Consider the following 15,634-nt stretch of genomic DNA (forward strand, 5'->3'; position numbering starts at 1 on the left):
GAAGCAATTAGTAATTAAATTAATTTTCCTGTTTTTTAAATTTTAATTGAAAATAAAATAGATGTGTATTTTTAATTTAAATTCATATTATGTCTCTACATGACATAATATTTTGAAATATTTTCCCATAATATTTGAGTGTCTTGAGCTCAGAAAATCTATACGTTAATTGCACATTATTCTATATCTATATATTTTTTGAAAAACTACATTGTTTGCACTTAATATATTTTCTTCTCAGAATATTTGGGTATCCTGCTATAAATCACACCATCATGCCATTTGTATTTTATGTTACTTTTCCTAAACGATGTTTTAAGATTTGTTGTGATAATTTCAATGATGTAGAATTTTGCAATCATGTAAATTAGGAATTTGTTTGTTGTTGTTTTTTTTTCTTTATTGTGTGTGTGTGTACCGCTTTCTGCTTTCACATTTTAGTGAAGAATGTAGCTTCTTCTGTGAAGAGCCAACTGCAATCTGAGCCTTTTTTTTTTTTTTACGTGGCGAGACAACAAAATAAATATGATTGCATTTTAAACGCTTCGAGTCGATCGTCATTTAACTTTTGAAAGTATTGATGTTTTTTGTAACCGCAGGTCTCAACACACACAACTTTATTTGCAGAATACACACATCCAGTGTAATACACAGGAGTATAGAGATAAGGAGACTTCTGGGACTTGAAATGACCTTGTGGTGTAAGAGGCCACTGTAATGTGAGTAACCTAGTGGAATATTGAGCTGAGTTTTTATCTATGGGAAGCCAAAGTCTGATAAGACTCAGATAGACTCCCGGTATTAATAGACCCTGAAGCATCATTGCCAATACATCGACCTTAAAGTAGTAACTTTATTTTCAGTAAGCACAGCAGCTGAGGTTGAATACAGCACAAGAGGTTTTTGTTTTTGCGCTTTAAATAGAAGTGTACATCCAAATAAGCTGTAAATGCATTTCCATTTATGTCTGCTGTAATGAAGAGCCTCTTGTGAAGCCAGCAAGGCAATTTCCTGGATAATAGGGCTAATGCTCCTATTTCATGGTTTATGATCTCTTCTGATGACATGTTTGTCACTGTTGAGGCATGTTATGAACTGCCTTTGATTCTGACCTTCACATAGAAATTTCAAAAAGCCCATGTTTTCATTCTTTTACCATTGTGAACGGTGAAGAACCGGTGTTAAAGAGAAAGGACTTGAAAAGCAGCAGCCTGTGTCCACTTCCATTTCAGCTGAAAATTGTATGGCTGTCTATTCCAGCAAAAGCATGCACAAACCAAAGCTTTTATGTAATAGTGTGACATTTTCTATGTTTGATCCTTGATTCCAGACAGGAAATGCTTGAATAATCATACCAAAAAAAGTCTTTGCGCTTGACAGTGTTGATGTTTTGAGTAAATCCGCTGTGTGTAGAAGTACTAAAGCTGGAACTGAACTCACCCTCTAAAATAAACTTCATAATTATGGACGGATGTTACCATATTCTATAAATTTAGAAGATTGTGAAAATCCCACGGTAAAGCTTCCTCCAAGACTTTCTGGGGGACGACTGTGATCATAAACAAATTCAGGGATGACGAATTTAGTTTTTAACTATCCATCTGACAAAAAAAAATCTTTACGTATATCCATATTGCAGCTCTCATTTTCCATGACACTGTAATTACACTGTATCAAATTTCAACACAGCAAGTTCTGTTGCCACAAGTTGGTCTATGTCTAATTGGACCTCAGCTGAATATTTGAGGCTCAGATTACCGTGTTGATTACATCTTCCGAGATACAAAACTCTGACTATTAATAGAAGCAAACAATGCTCATATGGCACTTGAAGATATATATTTAAGGGAAAGACTCCATCTTTTAAGGAGCATGAATAAAATGTAATTAAGTACTTGAATGCATTTTACAGGGATTTGAAAGACATATTTTAGTTGTATAAAAGTAAATGTGTAGTTTTAAATCATGTTGTTCCTTTCTTTTTTAGTCCAGCGGATTAGATGTCTCACATCTACACTTTCTTCTCAAGACTTTCCTTGAATTTTGGAAGGTCTTTAATGTTTTTCACAGTTAAGAGTTTCCTGGCATGTAATCAACACCTTGATCAGTAGCGACATTCTTGTTGTGAATCCTTACCGGTGTATATTTCACATATTTCCGGGACAAGGTGAACTGAGGTGAGGTGAGAGGGCGACCCTACTGGAGGAAGTGTCCTTCTGAATACTTTGGAAAAGAAATGCTTCAAGATCATCAGGCCCTTGAGAGAAATTGTGCAATGAAATAGCATTTTGAATTTCTTTATAGGCTTTTTTTTTTTATCCATAAAAAAAAAAAATCACTTCACTTTGGGCAGTGAAGTGATACAAGGCCAAACTGGTATTCATTGGGCATTCTGTCCTTCAGGGCTTCATCGGGTATGTTTTAGCAAAAACAAAGATTCAGAAGAATATAATGTCGCCAGCACTGAAACTGTAACTCAGTGTTGTTAAGATGCTGCATTTATTTTTTTACTTAAGGAGTTATTAATTTACTACTTTTGTTGCTGTGTTTTGACTGTTATTGACGAGGAGAGCCAGTTAGAGGCCAAGCTAAAGCTCCACTGATCTTTCCAGCTCACTAATCTAATATTTGCCATTTCTGGCCACATCTGCCTTCCACCAAAAACCTTTTTGCCTCAGGAAATGGTTTAAATCTTTTGACCTTTCAACATAAAACATTGCATCTTCTAGCATGAAGAAGGAAACGTGTTTTTGCTGCCGGTTGCCATCACTCCCACATGTCTGTAAGCAGCTCTGAGTGTTATTTACACTTCAAGTTAACGTCTCATGTTGTGTGCAGTGTTATATTGTCCTGCAAGAGAGCTCGCAACCATATCAAGATCAAGGACTGTGTTAAAGTCTCCACCAATCAGCACAATGTCACTTGACATCTCTTGCACATATTGCGTCTACTTTTTCAACACTTTATAATCAGATACAGTATATATTTCCCAGGGTGAATATCAGACTCTTGATGCAGTAGAGAGTAAAAAACTGACTTAAGATGTTAAATCTGTGAAGTGGGTTATAACAAGCAGACCCGCTACTTAAATGCCTTTAGATTCTTCAGAATAAGAAGAAAATCCTCCTTATTTATTCTGGAAAGTTTCACTTCACTTGTTTTTTTTTCCAGTGATACATGTAGGAGTTTCAGAGTTGATTAATAGTTATACCACACTTTTGCTCATATATGATTCAAATTATAGAAAATATTGCCTTTATAGTTCCATAATGGAGGCTTGCAGAGTCACAAACATTAAAGCTTTAAAACTGCTGTGTGGCAGGTGTTGATTTATAAATTTAATCATGACAGTAAATTATTATTTTAAAGTCAGAATACGCTGATGAATGACACTGAACCACACTGCACAAAACTGAACAACAACAAGAAAATCACATATTTGAAATCATTTCTCAAGTTGCAGATTGTGAAATGTCATCTAAAACCACAGAAGAACATAATTTGCGATAGATGAGTCTATTGAAATAACACATTTGCATTTACACATTCATTACTGAAGACGCCACATCACAACATGCACAGCTTTGAAGAAATGTGTTGTTGTTTTTTTTATTATCATACAGTGTGAATTTATGTGAGATGATTTATTGCATCATTTGGAATAAGAGTTCAAAAAACACATGGTTCACAACCAGGGTTCATGTGTTGCTCATTGTTTTTTTGTTTTGTTTTTTTCAGTTTGTGAAAGCCTCTAAGGATTATCATTGAATAATTTTGTAGCCTTGATAAATCGGTGTGCTATTTAATTTCCAGGTGAGGCTTTTATTTCTTCTTCAGGTGTACGCAGAGTTTGTTTGTTTGTTCTAAATAAAGTCTTAACTATCCGCGTCTGCTTGTCGTACTCTTGTTCACATCCTTTACGCGTGTCAGGTAGCCAATAACGGTGTAATTATTTCTGCTGTATGCTCACAAACCAGGCACTTCCGGGCTGTCACACACAAAACAGTGATAAATGTGAATGGACTAGATTTAAAAAAAATAAAAAATAAATACACACTAGCTGTTTTGGTGCTGAGCTCAAGCAAGAGTCAACAGACATATCGACTAACATGTCTTCTTGGTGTGTTGTCATTCACATTCATTGCATAACATTTTGTAAATAAGTGCAACCCAAGGACACCGAAAAATATATAACGATATACAAGATGGTATGCGAAGGATATGTTACATTGATTTATACATAAAATTAGCATCTAATCTCAGCATTTACTTTCTGAATGTCTAAAGTAGGAATCAGTTGAAACTGGCTGGGCCTTTCTAGTGTTAAACATCCCTCATCTTTGTAACACCGTGTACCATGTTTAAGTTATGGCTGTTGAGTGCAAATAAGCTCCAGCTGACTTGAGCTGAGCTGATTTCTTTTTTTCTCATCAGTTTTCAGCAGGCAGGTTGAAGCTTCACAGACCCTGGCCCCTTTTTATATTAAAGCGAGCCTGCTGTGTGAAAGCATTTCTGAACGCATCCCATGTGTGCTGCTCCGAGCAGGGGGTCTTGGTTCTGTGTACCGGACTGCGAGCTGTGACAAACTTAGGATTATGAGACAGGCTTTTATTTGAACACACCAAAACCAGACACAAATGAGCTAAGTCAGTCACACTTCACATGGCGGCAAGCAAAGCAGCCTCCTTCCTCATTTTCCCTCCCACTTTCTCCCTTGCGTTTTTTCTCTTTTACTTTCATCCACTTTTAATGTGTGACACTTTGATACTGAACATCCTATTTCCCGTGTTCTGGTCGATTGGCTTTACATGCAGATGGGTTGGTGATTTGCATAGACTCAAAGGTCTCCCTTCTCTCCTGATGCTTTCTGACAACGGAGTGTCTATTCATCCTCTGTGTTAAGCATCCCCCATAGGACATCGCCTGAATTGCTGTCTCATGCTGCTTCAAGTTTCGTTTTACACTGCAGGAACTGCTGAGGAATTGGATTAGGAACATATTCCTTTAGAGAAAAGCATCACAGTCACTAAAGCAGGCTCGCATCTGAAATGGATAGTTCACTCTGATATCAAAGCTTGTCACATGTTCTTGTACAAAGTGATCTTAAGTCGTGCTGAGTCCATTTCACACACGCCGTTAGCTGTGGATTCTGTGATACCTTAGAGTCCCACCTGGGAGATTTGAAGAGAAACAGTGGAGTGTATCAGCAGAGAAGTAAGGTGTTATGGACCTAATACAGAGGAGGGAACTCTGATCACCCCAGTTCTTCTTATCCTCACATCACCTTAAGAGGCTACAGTGATCATACTTCCACCAGCTGACCTAAAATCTGTCTTTGGAGAACCAATTAAGTTTAAATATGCACGGGAGGGAAAAAAAAGAAGCCACTTCTTTTTATTCCTGCTTGTTCCACTTTGTCTCAAATGACTCAAAAGTTGCTGTATCAGAATTTCAAGAATGTTTTGTTTGCAGTTTTGTAGATTTCAAACAGACCCAAAGCAGAGCAGTGTGAAATTAGAAAAAAAAGAAAAGAAAAAAAAAGAAGATATTCATACATATATAGTTGAGGACCACACACACACACAAGTATTTTAGTCCAGATACATTTAGGCACCCAGTCAATACAAATATCCTCCCACTATATCACCCAAGATGGGTTTTTTTCTGACTCTGTCTTCCAGGTCAAACATCATTTTAAAATTCATAAGAAGGACAAAGTTCAGAGTTATTATACACAGGGAGGACCGCGAGGAAGGAAGTGGTGTGAGGATTACAGTAGATAGTAGCTGGGTACAGTAGTGAACCCAAAACATACATGAAAGATGAAACATTCAAGTGAGAATGATGGAGTGACAACTGAAAGAGGATGAAGATAAAACTGTAGAAGACAATGGGACCAAAGGACAAAGGGAATAAACTATAGAAAGATACTTAAATGTCAGAATTAATTTAGCATCCCAGTATGTTGGTATTGATAACAAATGCAAATGTGTTGGTTGATCTTTTACTGATGTAGCCAGTTAGGGTGGATTATGTTGAACAAGTATTGGATTTTTCTTTTTAAGTTATTTAAATCAAACTATGTCAGTATTGGGAAACAGCTAAAATCTCCTAGATATCTGAAATATGTTTGTTCGTAAGGGATCACAAGCAAAAAATGTTGGGGATGACTATTTTACCACCTGCCCAGACAGGCTAGAATTTATTACCTGTTGTTGACATGACCATGCACAGAGTCCAAAAAACAGCCAGCCAATGAGAAGAGAGGCTCATTAATATTAATGAGGGAAAATAAAACACAAAACGCCATGTTCTTGCGTAGAGCTCCAAACACTAGAAAGAACCATATTAAGATGTTTTTTGGTACTTCAAACCACAAATATACCTTTTTATGGATACGAAAACTTCCACACAAAAAAAAGTAAAATATGGGAACTTTAATCTCAATGCATTTATAATACACTGTGTTTATCAGCTTTTAATAACTCAAAATGTGGTGCAGTACAAGTAACATAAACTAGAACAAGTACAGATACCTCAAAACTGTACTTTGTTTGTAGTTACTTTCCACATCTAAGCTAAGATAATGAGTAAAGTTTCTATTATTACTACTGAATTATATTACAGCAATATTTTAGAAACTAGAATACAGAGAAACTATAGTTATAATAAACTTCAAATAAAGTTATCAACTATTTAAAAACTAATTACTCAATATACTTACATAGCTTGTAAGTAGGATGCGAATATAATTTTCTCTCACAAAAATATCATTCCAGGCATTGTCCCGGTGTTTTTTTTATTTATTTTTATGGCACCACCATTACATTTCTGCTGTGATTATGAAGCCTCTGTTCATTGCTTCTTTTATTAGCGTTATTATTAATAAATCAACCAAGCCGTGAAGCCCGGACGGATAAGTTAGGGGTGTGTGGGAGGGCCGGGGCAGGAGGTGGTAATTGCCGGTGTAACAGTGTGTGCAACCCCGCGGTGGCCTCGTAAGCGACCCGCTTTATTAGATCGGCCGGTATCGATCCTCGCTGCGCGGCGTTGACTAATCTCCAGGCGGGAGGAGAGAGAGAGAGAGAGAGAGAGAGAGAGAGGATCGATGAGCCTGGATTCAATCATGTCTGGAAACAGAGGAGGTCATTTCTTTTTTCTTTTTTTTGTAATCACGGGTACTAAATGGAAAAAGTGAGAACAACGCGCCCGTGAGGTGCGCGGAGGGAACTACAGCACGAGGGTGGAGAGAGGTGCAGCCTGTGATTATGGATATGCACTGAGACACAGATGAATCAATAAAGAGCCTGCTGCTTGACCTTCACTAGTCTGTCCTGCTGCTGCTGCACACCTGATTTTCTCACCTCCACAGAAAACATTTTCACATTATTTACCGATACGTTTTGATCTTTGTGGACAGATTGTTCTTATTGGATTTTTTTTAGAAACAAGACAAATGGATTCATGAATGAGATAAATCAAGAGCAATATTGAAAGCCCTGCATGCNCACACACACACACACACACACACACACACACACACACACTGCCATTTGTATGTGAGACTCCTCTTAAAATAGCAACATGACAATGGGAGAAAATGACAAAGATTGATGTTTTATTCAACAGCACAGGGAAGCAATTACTTTAGAGCGAGACTCACATGTATAAACAAATAATACGCAGACATAAGCGCACACCCACACACACACACACCCACACACCCACACAAAGAGACTTTCTTCATTTCATTCTGCAAATATTCACTTTATAAAAATATCTGTTATGTTATTTCCAGTTATATGTGCACAGGTTGCCTGATCTGAGATATGAGAATGTGGCTCCAGCAGCAAACAGTGGACGTGTTAAGACGTGGTAAGACGGCATCAGGCGCGAGAGTTTCGCTCCTCTTCTTCGTTCTCCAGGAGGTAGGCTGGTCTGTATCGCGTCACCCCCCTCTCATCCACCACCTGCAGGGCCGTGTTTCGACACGTGTTGTCCATGCTGCCCAGTGATGTGTACCTGCGGGTCGACAGAGAGGTTTCAGATCGAGATCTCGAGAGCGCTTCGGCTGTGATAAGTGGAGGATACAGAACATGGAGAAGATATTCTTACCCTTTATCATAGAGAATACAGTAGGGAACATATAACGTCCTCAAGAACGACCAGATGTCATGATACGTCCAGTCCTGCAGAGCGTTGGGAGACATCAAATTTAATTTGTTTGTGATTGATTAACGATTAGCTCAGCCTAGGGGAGCTCATCCTTCGTGGATTGAGATTCACACAATGAGGTCAACTGCTGAGCATCCGCCGATATGCATCACATGCACCATTGCGGCTGTCACAGTACAACCGCTATCAGCTATTCTAAAAAGTATTTGCCATTTCGAAATAAAAGAACAAATCTAAAATAAAGCAGGTGGCATTGTGTTTCTGCTCGTGTGTATCTATTCCACAGTAAAGAGATGAAAGAGCAGCTTTATGCCTACGAAAGATGGACTGTGTCATAAAAACCTGCACAGTGTAATTTAATCCAGTGCCACAGACCGGCAATAACTTCTCTCATGTGACGCTTTTAATGTCAAATATTTGTTGTGTCACAGAGACGTTGATTCACAACACCAATTTTTTTTGGGAGGAGGCGGTTATATTGGAAACCATGAGAGCATGAGAGGGGCAAAATATTGGGTACAAAAAAATATTCATAACATCATTTAAAGCTTCACAAATGCAGTAATACTGCAGGGTATTAAACAGTGCAGGTTCTCTGAAACTTCAGTCAAGATGACAAATAATACTCAGCATAACAAGGAGGAAAGTGCCTGGCTGGAGCGGTGAAAAACAGATTTGTATTACCAGTTCCTCTCACAGCACTAGATACGCTGTAACAAATGTGGTGAAACTGAAGGACTGCTCTGTTCTTATTTCTATAATTAATGTGTGCAGGTGTTCTTAAGATTAAAAAAACACAACATATATATCAGGCGCTGTAAACCTCGATGTCCAGCTGTGAAGTCCAACCCCCTCGTTTTAAAAACGTGCAATTTTGTAATATTATGAATTAGTTGATTGTTAATTTCCAGGTAATTTCTTTGACTCAAGTGGATGCTCTTACATGATATTGTGCTTTCTACAACCTAAAAAGGTAGGAGAAGTAAAATAAGAGAAATACAAAGACATAATGAAACAGCATATCTGTGCAATTTGCGTGTGTGTCTCACTAGTAACGGGTTGACTCTCATGTAGTCTGGCCAGCCGGGGTCAGTGGGACACATTGGGGTTAGCGTGTGTGAATAGGGGTCACTCCTCCTGGTCCCCATCAGGACGGCTTTCAGCTCCGGCCTCCTCTCCTGCACCTCGCTCAGCGCCTGCCGTATACTGCCCTCCACAGAGAACAGGTCTAGGTCATATCTACGGGAGACACGTTGCCAAATAATGAGTTGTCGTACTGTGACGCAGTGGATTGGGAAGTTGTTTTGACAAGAGAAGCTTAATTCACAGCTATTTGGATACAGTAGGGTTCACCTTTTAATTGTGTCTTGAAGGAATCTCTCCATTTCTGGGAACGGAGAGACAATACGGATATACAGAGCTTTCAATCTGTCTTTGCCATCTGGATACCGCCTGAGAGTGACAAGAGACAGAGAGAGAGAGAAACAGACAGACAGAAAGTCCATCATCACTATGTCTCACTGTCAAATGCAAGACAGAAAGTCCATCATCACTATGTCTCACTGTCAAATGCAGGTCAAAACAGTAGTCTGTCTTGTCCAAGATTTTCCTCTAGTTGCCACTGAACTCATTTCCTTCTTCACTTCTCACTGTGATACCCTGCTGTGCAGAGGTGGCATCATTACATTTTTTAATTTGAACCTCCCTTTCATCTTTTCTCTCTCAGGTCATTTGTTTTGTCCTGATTAAATCATTCCAACCCCCCGAAATGTTCTAATTGTCTCATCTCGCCTTCTCCCCGTCCTGTTACCGTTTCAGTGCGGCGTAGTAGAGATGCAGCAGCGCCGTGCAGTCTTTGCCCCCGTTGAAGCCGACGCAGACTTCCTCTGTCGAATACTGATCCAGTGCAGCCTCTACTGTTTTCAGTGCAGACATAACTTTCTCACCCAGCGGTGTGCCTGCGGCAAAATGAAATTCACAGCGAGAGAACATTTTACCAAGAATGTAGTTAAATTATGTTAGTAACAATATCATTTTTTAAAAATAAATTCTTATGTCAAATTCAGAGCAAAAAATATCTGCTGATTGTCTGATTTTATTAATGATTGAGTCTATTCTCTGCTCAGTCTCATGCCAGTTATATTCTTTTTTTATAATCCACTATGATTTTACAGCAATAATTACTTTAATCTTTTTGCTTCCTTTATAGGTCCCAGTGCATGTATAAAATAAAAAGAGTTCTCTGCAATATTCACTTTATATTAAGTTGACATAGTTTAACTATCATCTTCCACCACCTTCTGTCTCCCCCTCACCGCTGTTGGCCAGTGTGTACACCTCAGCTGTTGCGATGGACACTGGGTCAGTGACTAAGGGCACCACGCTACCCTTGGGCAGCTCGTCTAGCAGCTGTCCTCGGGCTTTGTCCACCTCCTCCTGACTATCTGAGTCCAGGACCAGCCTGACTCTATGATAGTTGCTCAACCAGTCTGGATAGGATCCCAGAGCCACCTTTCGGCCCCAACCAGCCTGCAGTTTAGTCAGCACAGGGGCGATCTCTGCTTCATCTGCATCCACAAACACCTAATGCAAAGATTATTTGGTTAGCTCGCTTATTCTATCAAAACACAGTATTCAGATGGATTTATATGATAACGGTGATGACAAGAATGGTTAAGGTGTTACCTCACGAGAGTGAAATGTGGTCCCTGACCCAGCAAAGAGGTGCTCCAGCCCATTAAAGGCCCTCTCCATCAGAGACGGGATCCCAGGAAAGATAAACACATTATGCACGCTGACCTGGGAGAAGAAAGTGGACACATCATATACTGAAAGAATAAGAGGGCTCAACAGTAAGTGTCCTACCAGTTCTGTTATTATTTTCTATTTCAGGTACAACAACCAATGCTTCTCATAAAACGCATTGATAATGTAATGCTAACATCTTGAAACCAACCTGTCCTTCTTGTTTTCACACAGTTTTAAAGTCTGTGAAAAGATTCAGGGCTCAAGATATACAGCTGTATGAAAATGTTACAAGAAATACAAGAATATTTAAATTCTTTATTACACTAACCAAACAATATTTATTTGAACTTTTTGCCTAACAATAAAACAACTGTTTGATTCACCACTGCCTCTAAAACAGATCCATTGCACGTGCAGCATTGTCTGTTCTTGTAATATCGTTAATGCAACAGATTATTTAGGTCGAGCCCTGGCATGTTTCATTGAACATCTGTTAACTCATATTGATCAAAGTCAGTTGTTGCATTTCTTTTTTTAATTCTGATCAAAAGACGTGTTTTTTCTTTCAATTATAATGGTCAGCTGTTTTCATGAGCAAGTACAAGCAGGGTTTTGTTTAGGATAGTCTACTGTATATATAAATTAGGTAATTTCACACATTTATGTAACTACATCATTTAATACTAGCTAAGTATATGTTTGTGTACGTGTAAGATCTGATGAACACAAAGACCTGCAGGTGTATATTCCATACACTGCTGTTTTTATGTAAGTGTTCAATGTTATTATGTTGTCCACTGTGAGAAGCAGCTTTTCACTCTCCTGCGGTTAGCAGTTGATGTTGCAATCTGTCTTCCAAAATAACCACAGAACAGAGCGGAACATTGTGTGACTGTGAGTGAACATCACTCTGAAAGTACTGTCAACTAAACAATTTTTATTTGCCCCAAAAAGGCGTCCTGAAAAGGTAATACACAGCACAGCAGATATTTAGGACATCAATTTTAACTTCCTTTAAAGCTTGGGTATAATCTAATCAGCTGTATGCAGTTCAAATTTATTAACAACTACAGCTTGATGAAAGAACTAAGCTAAGCTCCCTCACTCACCAGTGGGTAGCGGAGCGGCTGTCCGGTCTGAGGGTCAGTACCGTAGTTGAGTTTGGCTGAGCGAGGCACCATGGCGAGCTTCATAGCAGCGCTGTTCTTATCCGCCACCCCAAAGAATTCCTCAACCAGCCGGGTGAGTTCAGGATGGGGATGTAACTCTTCTTGGAATGCCATGGCAACGCTCTCAAAGGTGACGTCGTCATGGGTGGGGCCTATGCCACCTGAGGTGATGAGGTGTGTGTACTGAGGAGAAAGGAGAGCCACCTCTTTGGCGATGACCTCCTGTTTGTCTGGTATGACTGTGATGCGCTGCACAGACACACCGAGCTTCCTTAGTGCTCGCGTCAGAAAGGCACTGTTGGTGTCCATAGTGTGACCCTGGGAGATGAAGGCAAAGAAGAAGAGACAGTTAGTTTTGATTCGGTATTGCCACTCTTGGTTGACTACAAGGTCTTGCTACTGACAGTGAGCATGTTTTGAGGGCGAGACATGACATTGGACGAAACCAAAGGCTTCATGTTTAAAACATGATCATGTCAAGAAATAATGGCAAACTTGTCATTTCATAACCAAGTGCTGCTGCCACATCAAATAACCATCATAGGTTTTTCCTGAGGCAGTAGAGAGAGCTGAGGCATACTGATGCATTTGGGTGTCATGTTAGACTATATATATATATTATAAAGTTGTACTTTTAAATTCAGATTTATCAGAACATAAGTGAGGGTTTATTCTATTTTTTTCTTAAATCCACAAAAGGATTTGTTTGTTCAAGGATTCTTTCAAGGACTCTCTGTAAATCGCACAAATACAGCTTTAAAAGTGCCAGAAACCTCAAATACTTATCGTTCAGCAGTAAATCACCTTGAGTATCTCATCTCCAATGATGAGAATGGCTGCAGTGGGAGCTTCCCCGTTGGCTGCAGAGGACGGACTGGAGCCCAGGTGGTTTGTGGACATGGTTGATTCACAGAGTTGAGCCGCCAGGCTCCTCACACGCACCACTGCTCTGCTCAGCTTGGAAAAGGCAAGGCTAGAAGACAAAAGAAAAAAAAAAGACTGTTATGACACAGTTCATTAAGCATTTGTACTTTCTGCATGCATGTTTTAGTATGCGAGTGCAAATGCAAATGTTCTAAATAGTGAACAAACAACAACTCTATCATCATATACAATAGAATGCAGCGCATCTTTACATTTATTTTTGTGTTCTTGTATACTTCTCGTTGTTTTTGTAATGACCTGTTATGCCTACGAGTGTTGTGCAGAATACTGATTGATCAATGGTCAGTTCAGTCAGTGGAGAGAAAGTGTACAGGAGTCCAAGATGTCTTATGCTGAAAGGTTTATTGAAGCTTGATCAAGAATCAAGGATTTATCTTTTCTTTTTTTTTCTCTTTTTTCCACCTTGAACGTGAAATTACTTCTCCGTTTTTAACCCATCCAGGTTGGCACCTGTTGGAACACACACATGCACATGCACAGGGTCACACACTCCTCGCCTTGCTCAAGGGCATCATGGCATCATGACATGCTGTCCTCTCTGGCTCATCTATATACCTTCAGAATAGTGCCACAACTACTCTTTGTCCTTTAATGGTTAATTAATCTACATACAAGTTAACATGTTTACCCTGAGTGGTCTGACATTGTAATCTCACCCTGTAGAGGCTTCTACATTATTAATCTATTATGTCTTGACAGTGAGGCAGCCCTATCCTCTGACCTGCTTTCCTAAACACAAACATAAAGCTGCTCTGTATCTCAAGGAGAAGAAGTCAGTGTACTCATAACAATCAAAGATTCAATACTATCCCTACAGTGGCCTTAAGACATGTGCTTGACCCTTTGTAACCCCTTCACACGTGGCATGCGTGAATAGAAAAAGTCCTCAGAATGAGGATCTTATAAAGTCCCCTTTAAATCTTACATCGACATGAAGAATCCATAGAGTTTCCCAAATGTTTCATTACAGTTCAGGCCCTCTTCTCCTTCATAACTTGTCTCCTACCCGGAAGTATCTTTGGAAGAGAGAGAGAGAGAAATAAAGGGGGAAAGAAGAAGAAGAAATAGTGACAGTCAGGCATCTGTTGTTTCTTGACATATGTCAACTGATAGGACTTGAATAATTGAATAGCACAAGTTGAAAGAGTTTGAAAGAAATGATGAATTGGGTTGATTACAATTAATTGAATGATTCATACCCATCAATAACATTGATAATAACACCTTTATACTGGATAGGCAAGTTGTGTAATGACAGATAATGTTAAAACTGATACAATGTTGAGACAAATAAACTGCATGCAGTGAAGATCGGATGTTTAATGGGCAGTGTCAGGGTCATCTGTGTGTGTGTGTGTGTGTGTGTGTGTGTATTAATGTTTAACCTTAACACTGTGTTTTTTCTATGGAAATGACTGATAGGAGCATGCTGCTATCCTCACTTGACCGCATTCAATTAAAATTACGTAAGCCTGTAAGTTAACCGACGTGATGAAACAGTGAAAAGACGCTCACGCACATCTGTTAACCTTCATTAAAAAAAAAAAAAACACAAATGATGAATTAATGAGTTAAAGCTTCAGCTCAATGTGACAACCCTCCTTGCTAGGCTGCTTTGAGCAGTAGCTTCAACCCAAGCATTAGCATACAAGTGCACTTACACAGTGACGCATGTCCTGTCTATACTGTCCATTTCTCTCCACTGTCACATACTGTGAAGAAAAACACGATGTGTTTTTTTAATAATTTGACACCCAAACTCATCAAATCCGAGATAACTTACTCTTGAAGCCTCGTATGTCCTCGTTACGTATCCGAGTCCGACCGCTACATGTCGCTCACGCCACCGTCCAATCAGAAACAGGAAAATGATTCCCGAGAGGTCCGTGAGCCAATCAGGTTTCAAGGAGGCGGGTCTTAAACGGACAGCCTTTTTTTTAAGTACGCGGAAGTGCTAGACTCAGTAAAGACGCATAACACGTGGTTTGGACAAAACAAATAAGTATGAAATGGTGCCGATCACTGCTGCCACCATCATCTTCACCAGGTTAGCGTGATGCTTACAGCCATAGACATATATACAGCTGCCAGGACTTCTTTTCTGTCGATGCAAACACACGCCGAGATGACTCGCCTGCCTCTGCCGGCTGGAGGAGTGGATGATCCGGTGACTGACCCCGGAGAGAGGAGCCGCTGCCCGAGCTGCTGCTGGGCTTTGTTGCCTATGGGTGGCGCCCGTGTAACTGGGTTAATGAAACAAAGTGAAAAAATGATTTTTTTCCCGCGCTGTTTAAGTGGTTTAAGATGCTGGTTTAAGTTGCATCATATGCAGAAAATAAAAAAAAAAGGAATTAAAGTTCTGAGGATGTTATGTATCATACCAAGACACCATCTGCATTCATACACATTCAGTAGTTCAATCATATATTTATCAGTCAGAATACTTTTAAGGATTGCACATGGGTCTGCAAATAAAGTTTCAAAAAGGCCATATGAGCAGTTAGGAATTTAAACATGCTCATGATTAAAACAAAAGATGAAATAAAAGGTCAAAATGAGACAAAATTATGATATAGTAAAAAAAATAAGATAATATG

At 39.3% G+C, this 15,634-nt stretch overlaps 1 protein-coding gene across 7 annotated transcripts; it reads right to left on the reverse strand.

The window, feature by feature from the left end:
* Positions 1 to 7,435: 7,435 nt before the first annotated feature.
* Positions 7,436 to 15,261, reverse strand: flad1 (flavin adenine dinucleotide synthetase 1). Of its 7 annotated transcripts, none has more exons than XM_027286952.1 (12): positions 14,821 to 15,261; positions 13,963 to 14,053; positions 13,440 to 13,487; positions 12,897 to 13,065; positions 12,033 to 12,410; positions 10,861 to 10,974; positions 10,491 to 10,758; positions 9,986 to 10,133; positions 9,529 to 9,627; positions 9,225 to 9,414; positions 8,116 to 8,189; positions 7,436 to 8,022 (listed from the first exon to the last, which is right to left on the reverse strand). In XM_027286952.1, exons 2-12 carry the CDS (start codon positions 13,968 to 13,970, stop codon positions 7,887 to 7,889), a joined length of 1,632 nt encoding a protein of 543 aa, XP_027142753.1. In that variant the 5' UTR covers positions 13,971 to 14,053; positions 14,821 to 15,261; the 3' UTR covers positions 7,436 to 7,886. The 7 variants fall into 7 exon arrangements, with proteins under 7 accessions (XP_027142753.1, XP_027142754.1, XP_010728143.2 ...); XM_027286953.1 differs by having other exon boundaries at positions 14,699 to 14,830; XM_010729841.3 differs by lacking the exon at positions 13,440 to 13,487 and having other exon boundaries at positions 14,821 to 15,258.
* Between the last annotated feature and the right edge of the window lie 373 nt (positions 15,262 to 15,634).

This window comes from Larimichthys crocea, chromosome XIII (genome assembly GCF_000972845.2).
Source record: "Larimichthys crocea isolate SSNF chromosome XIII, L_crocea_2.0, whole genome shotgun sequence".
In the NCBI taxonomy this organism is placed as follows: Eukaryota; Metazoa; Chordata; class Actinopteri; family Sciaenidae; genus Larimichthys; species Larimichthys crocea.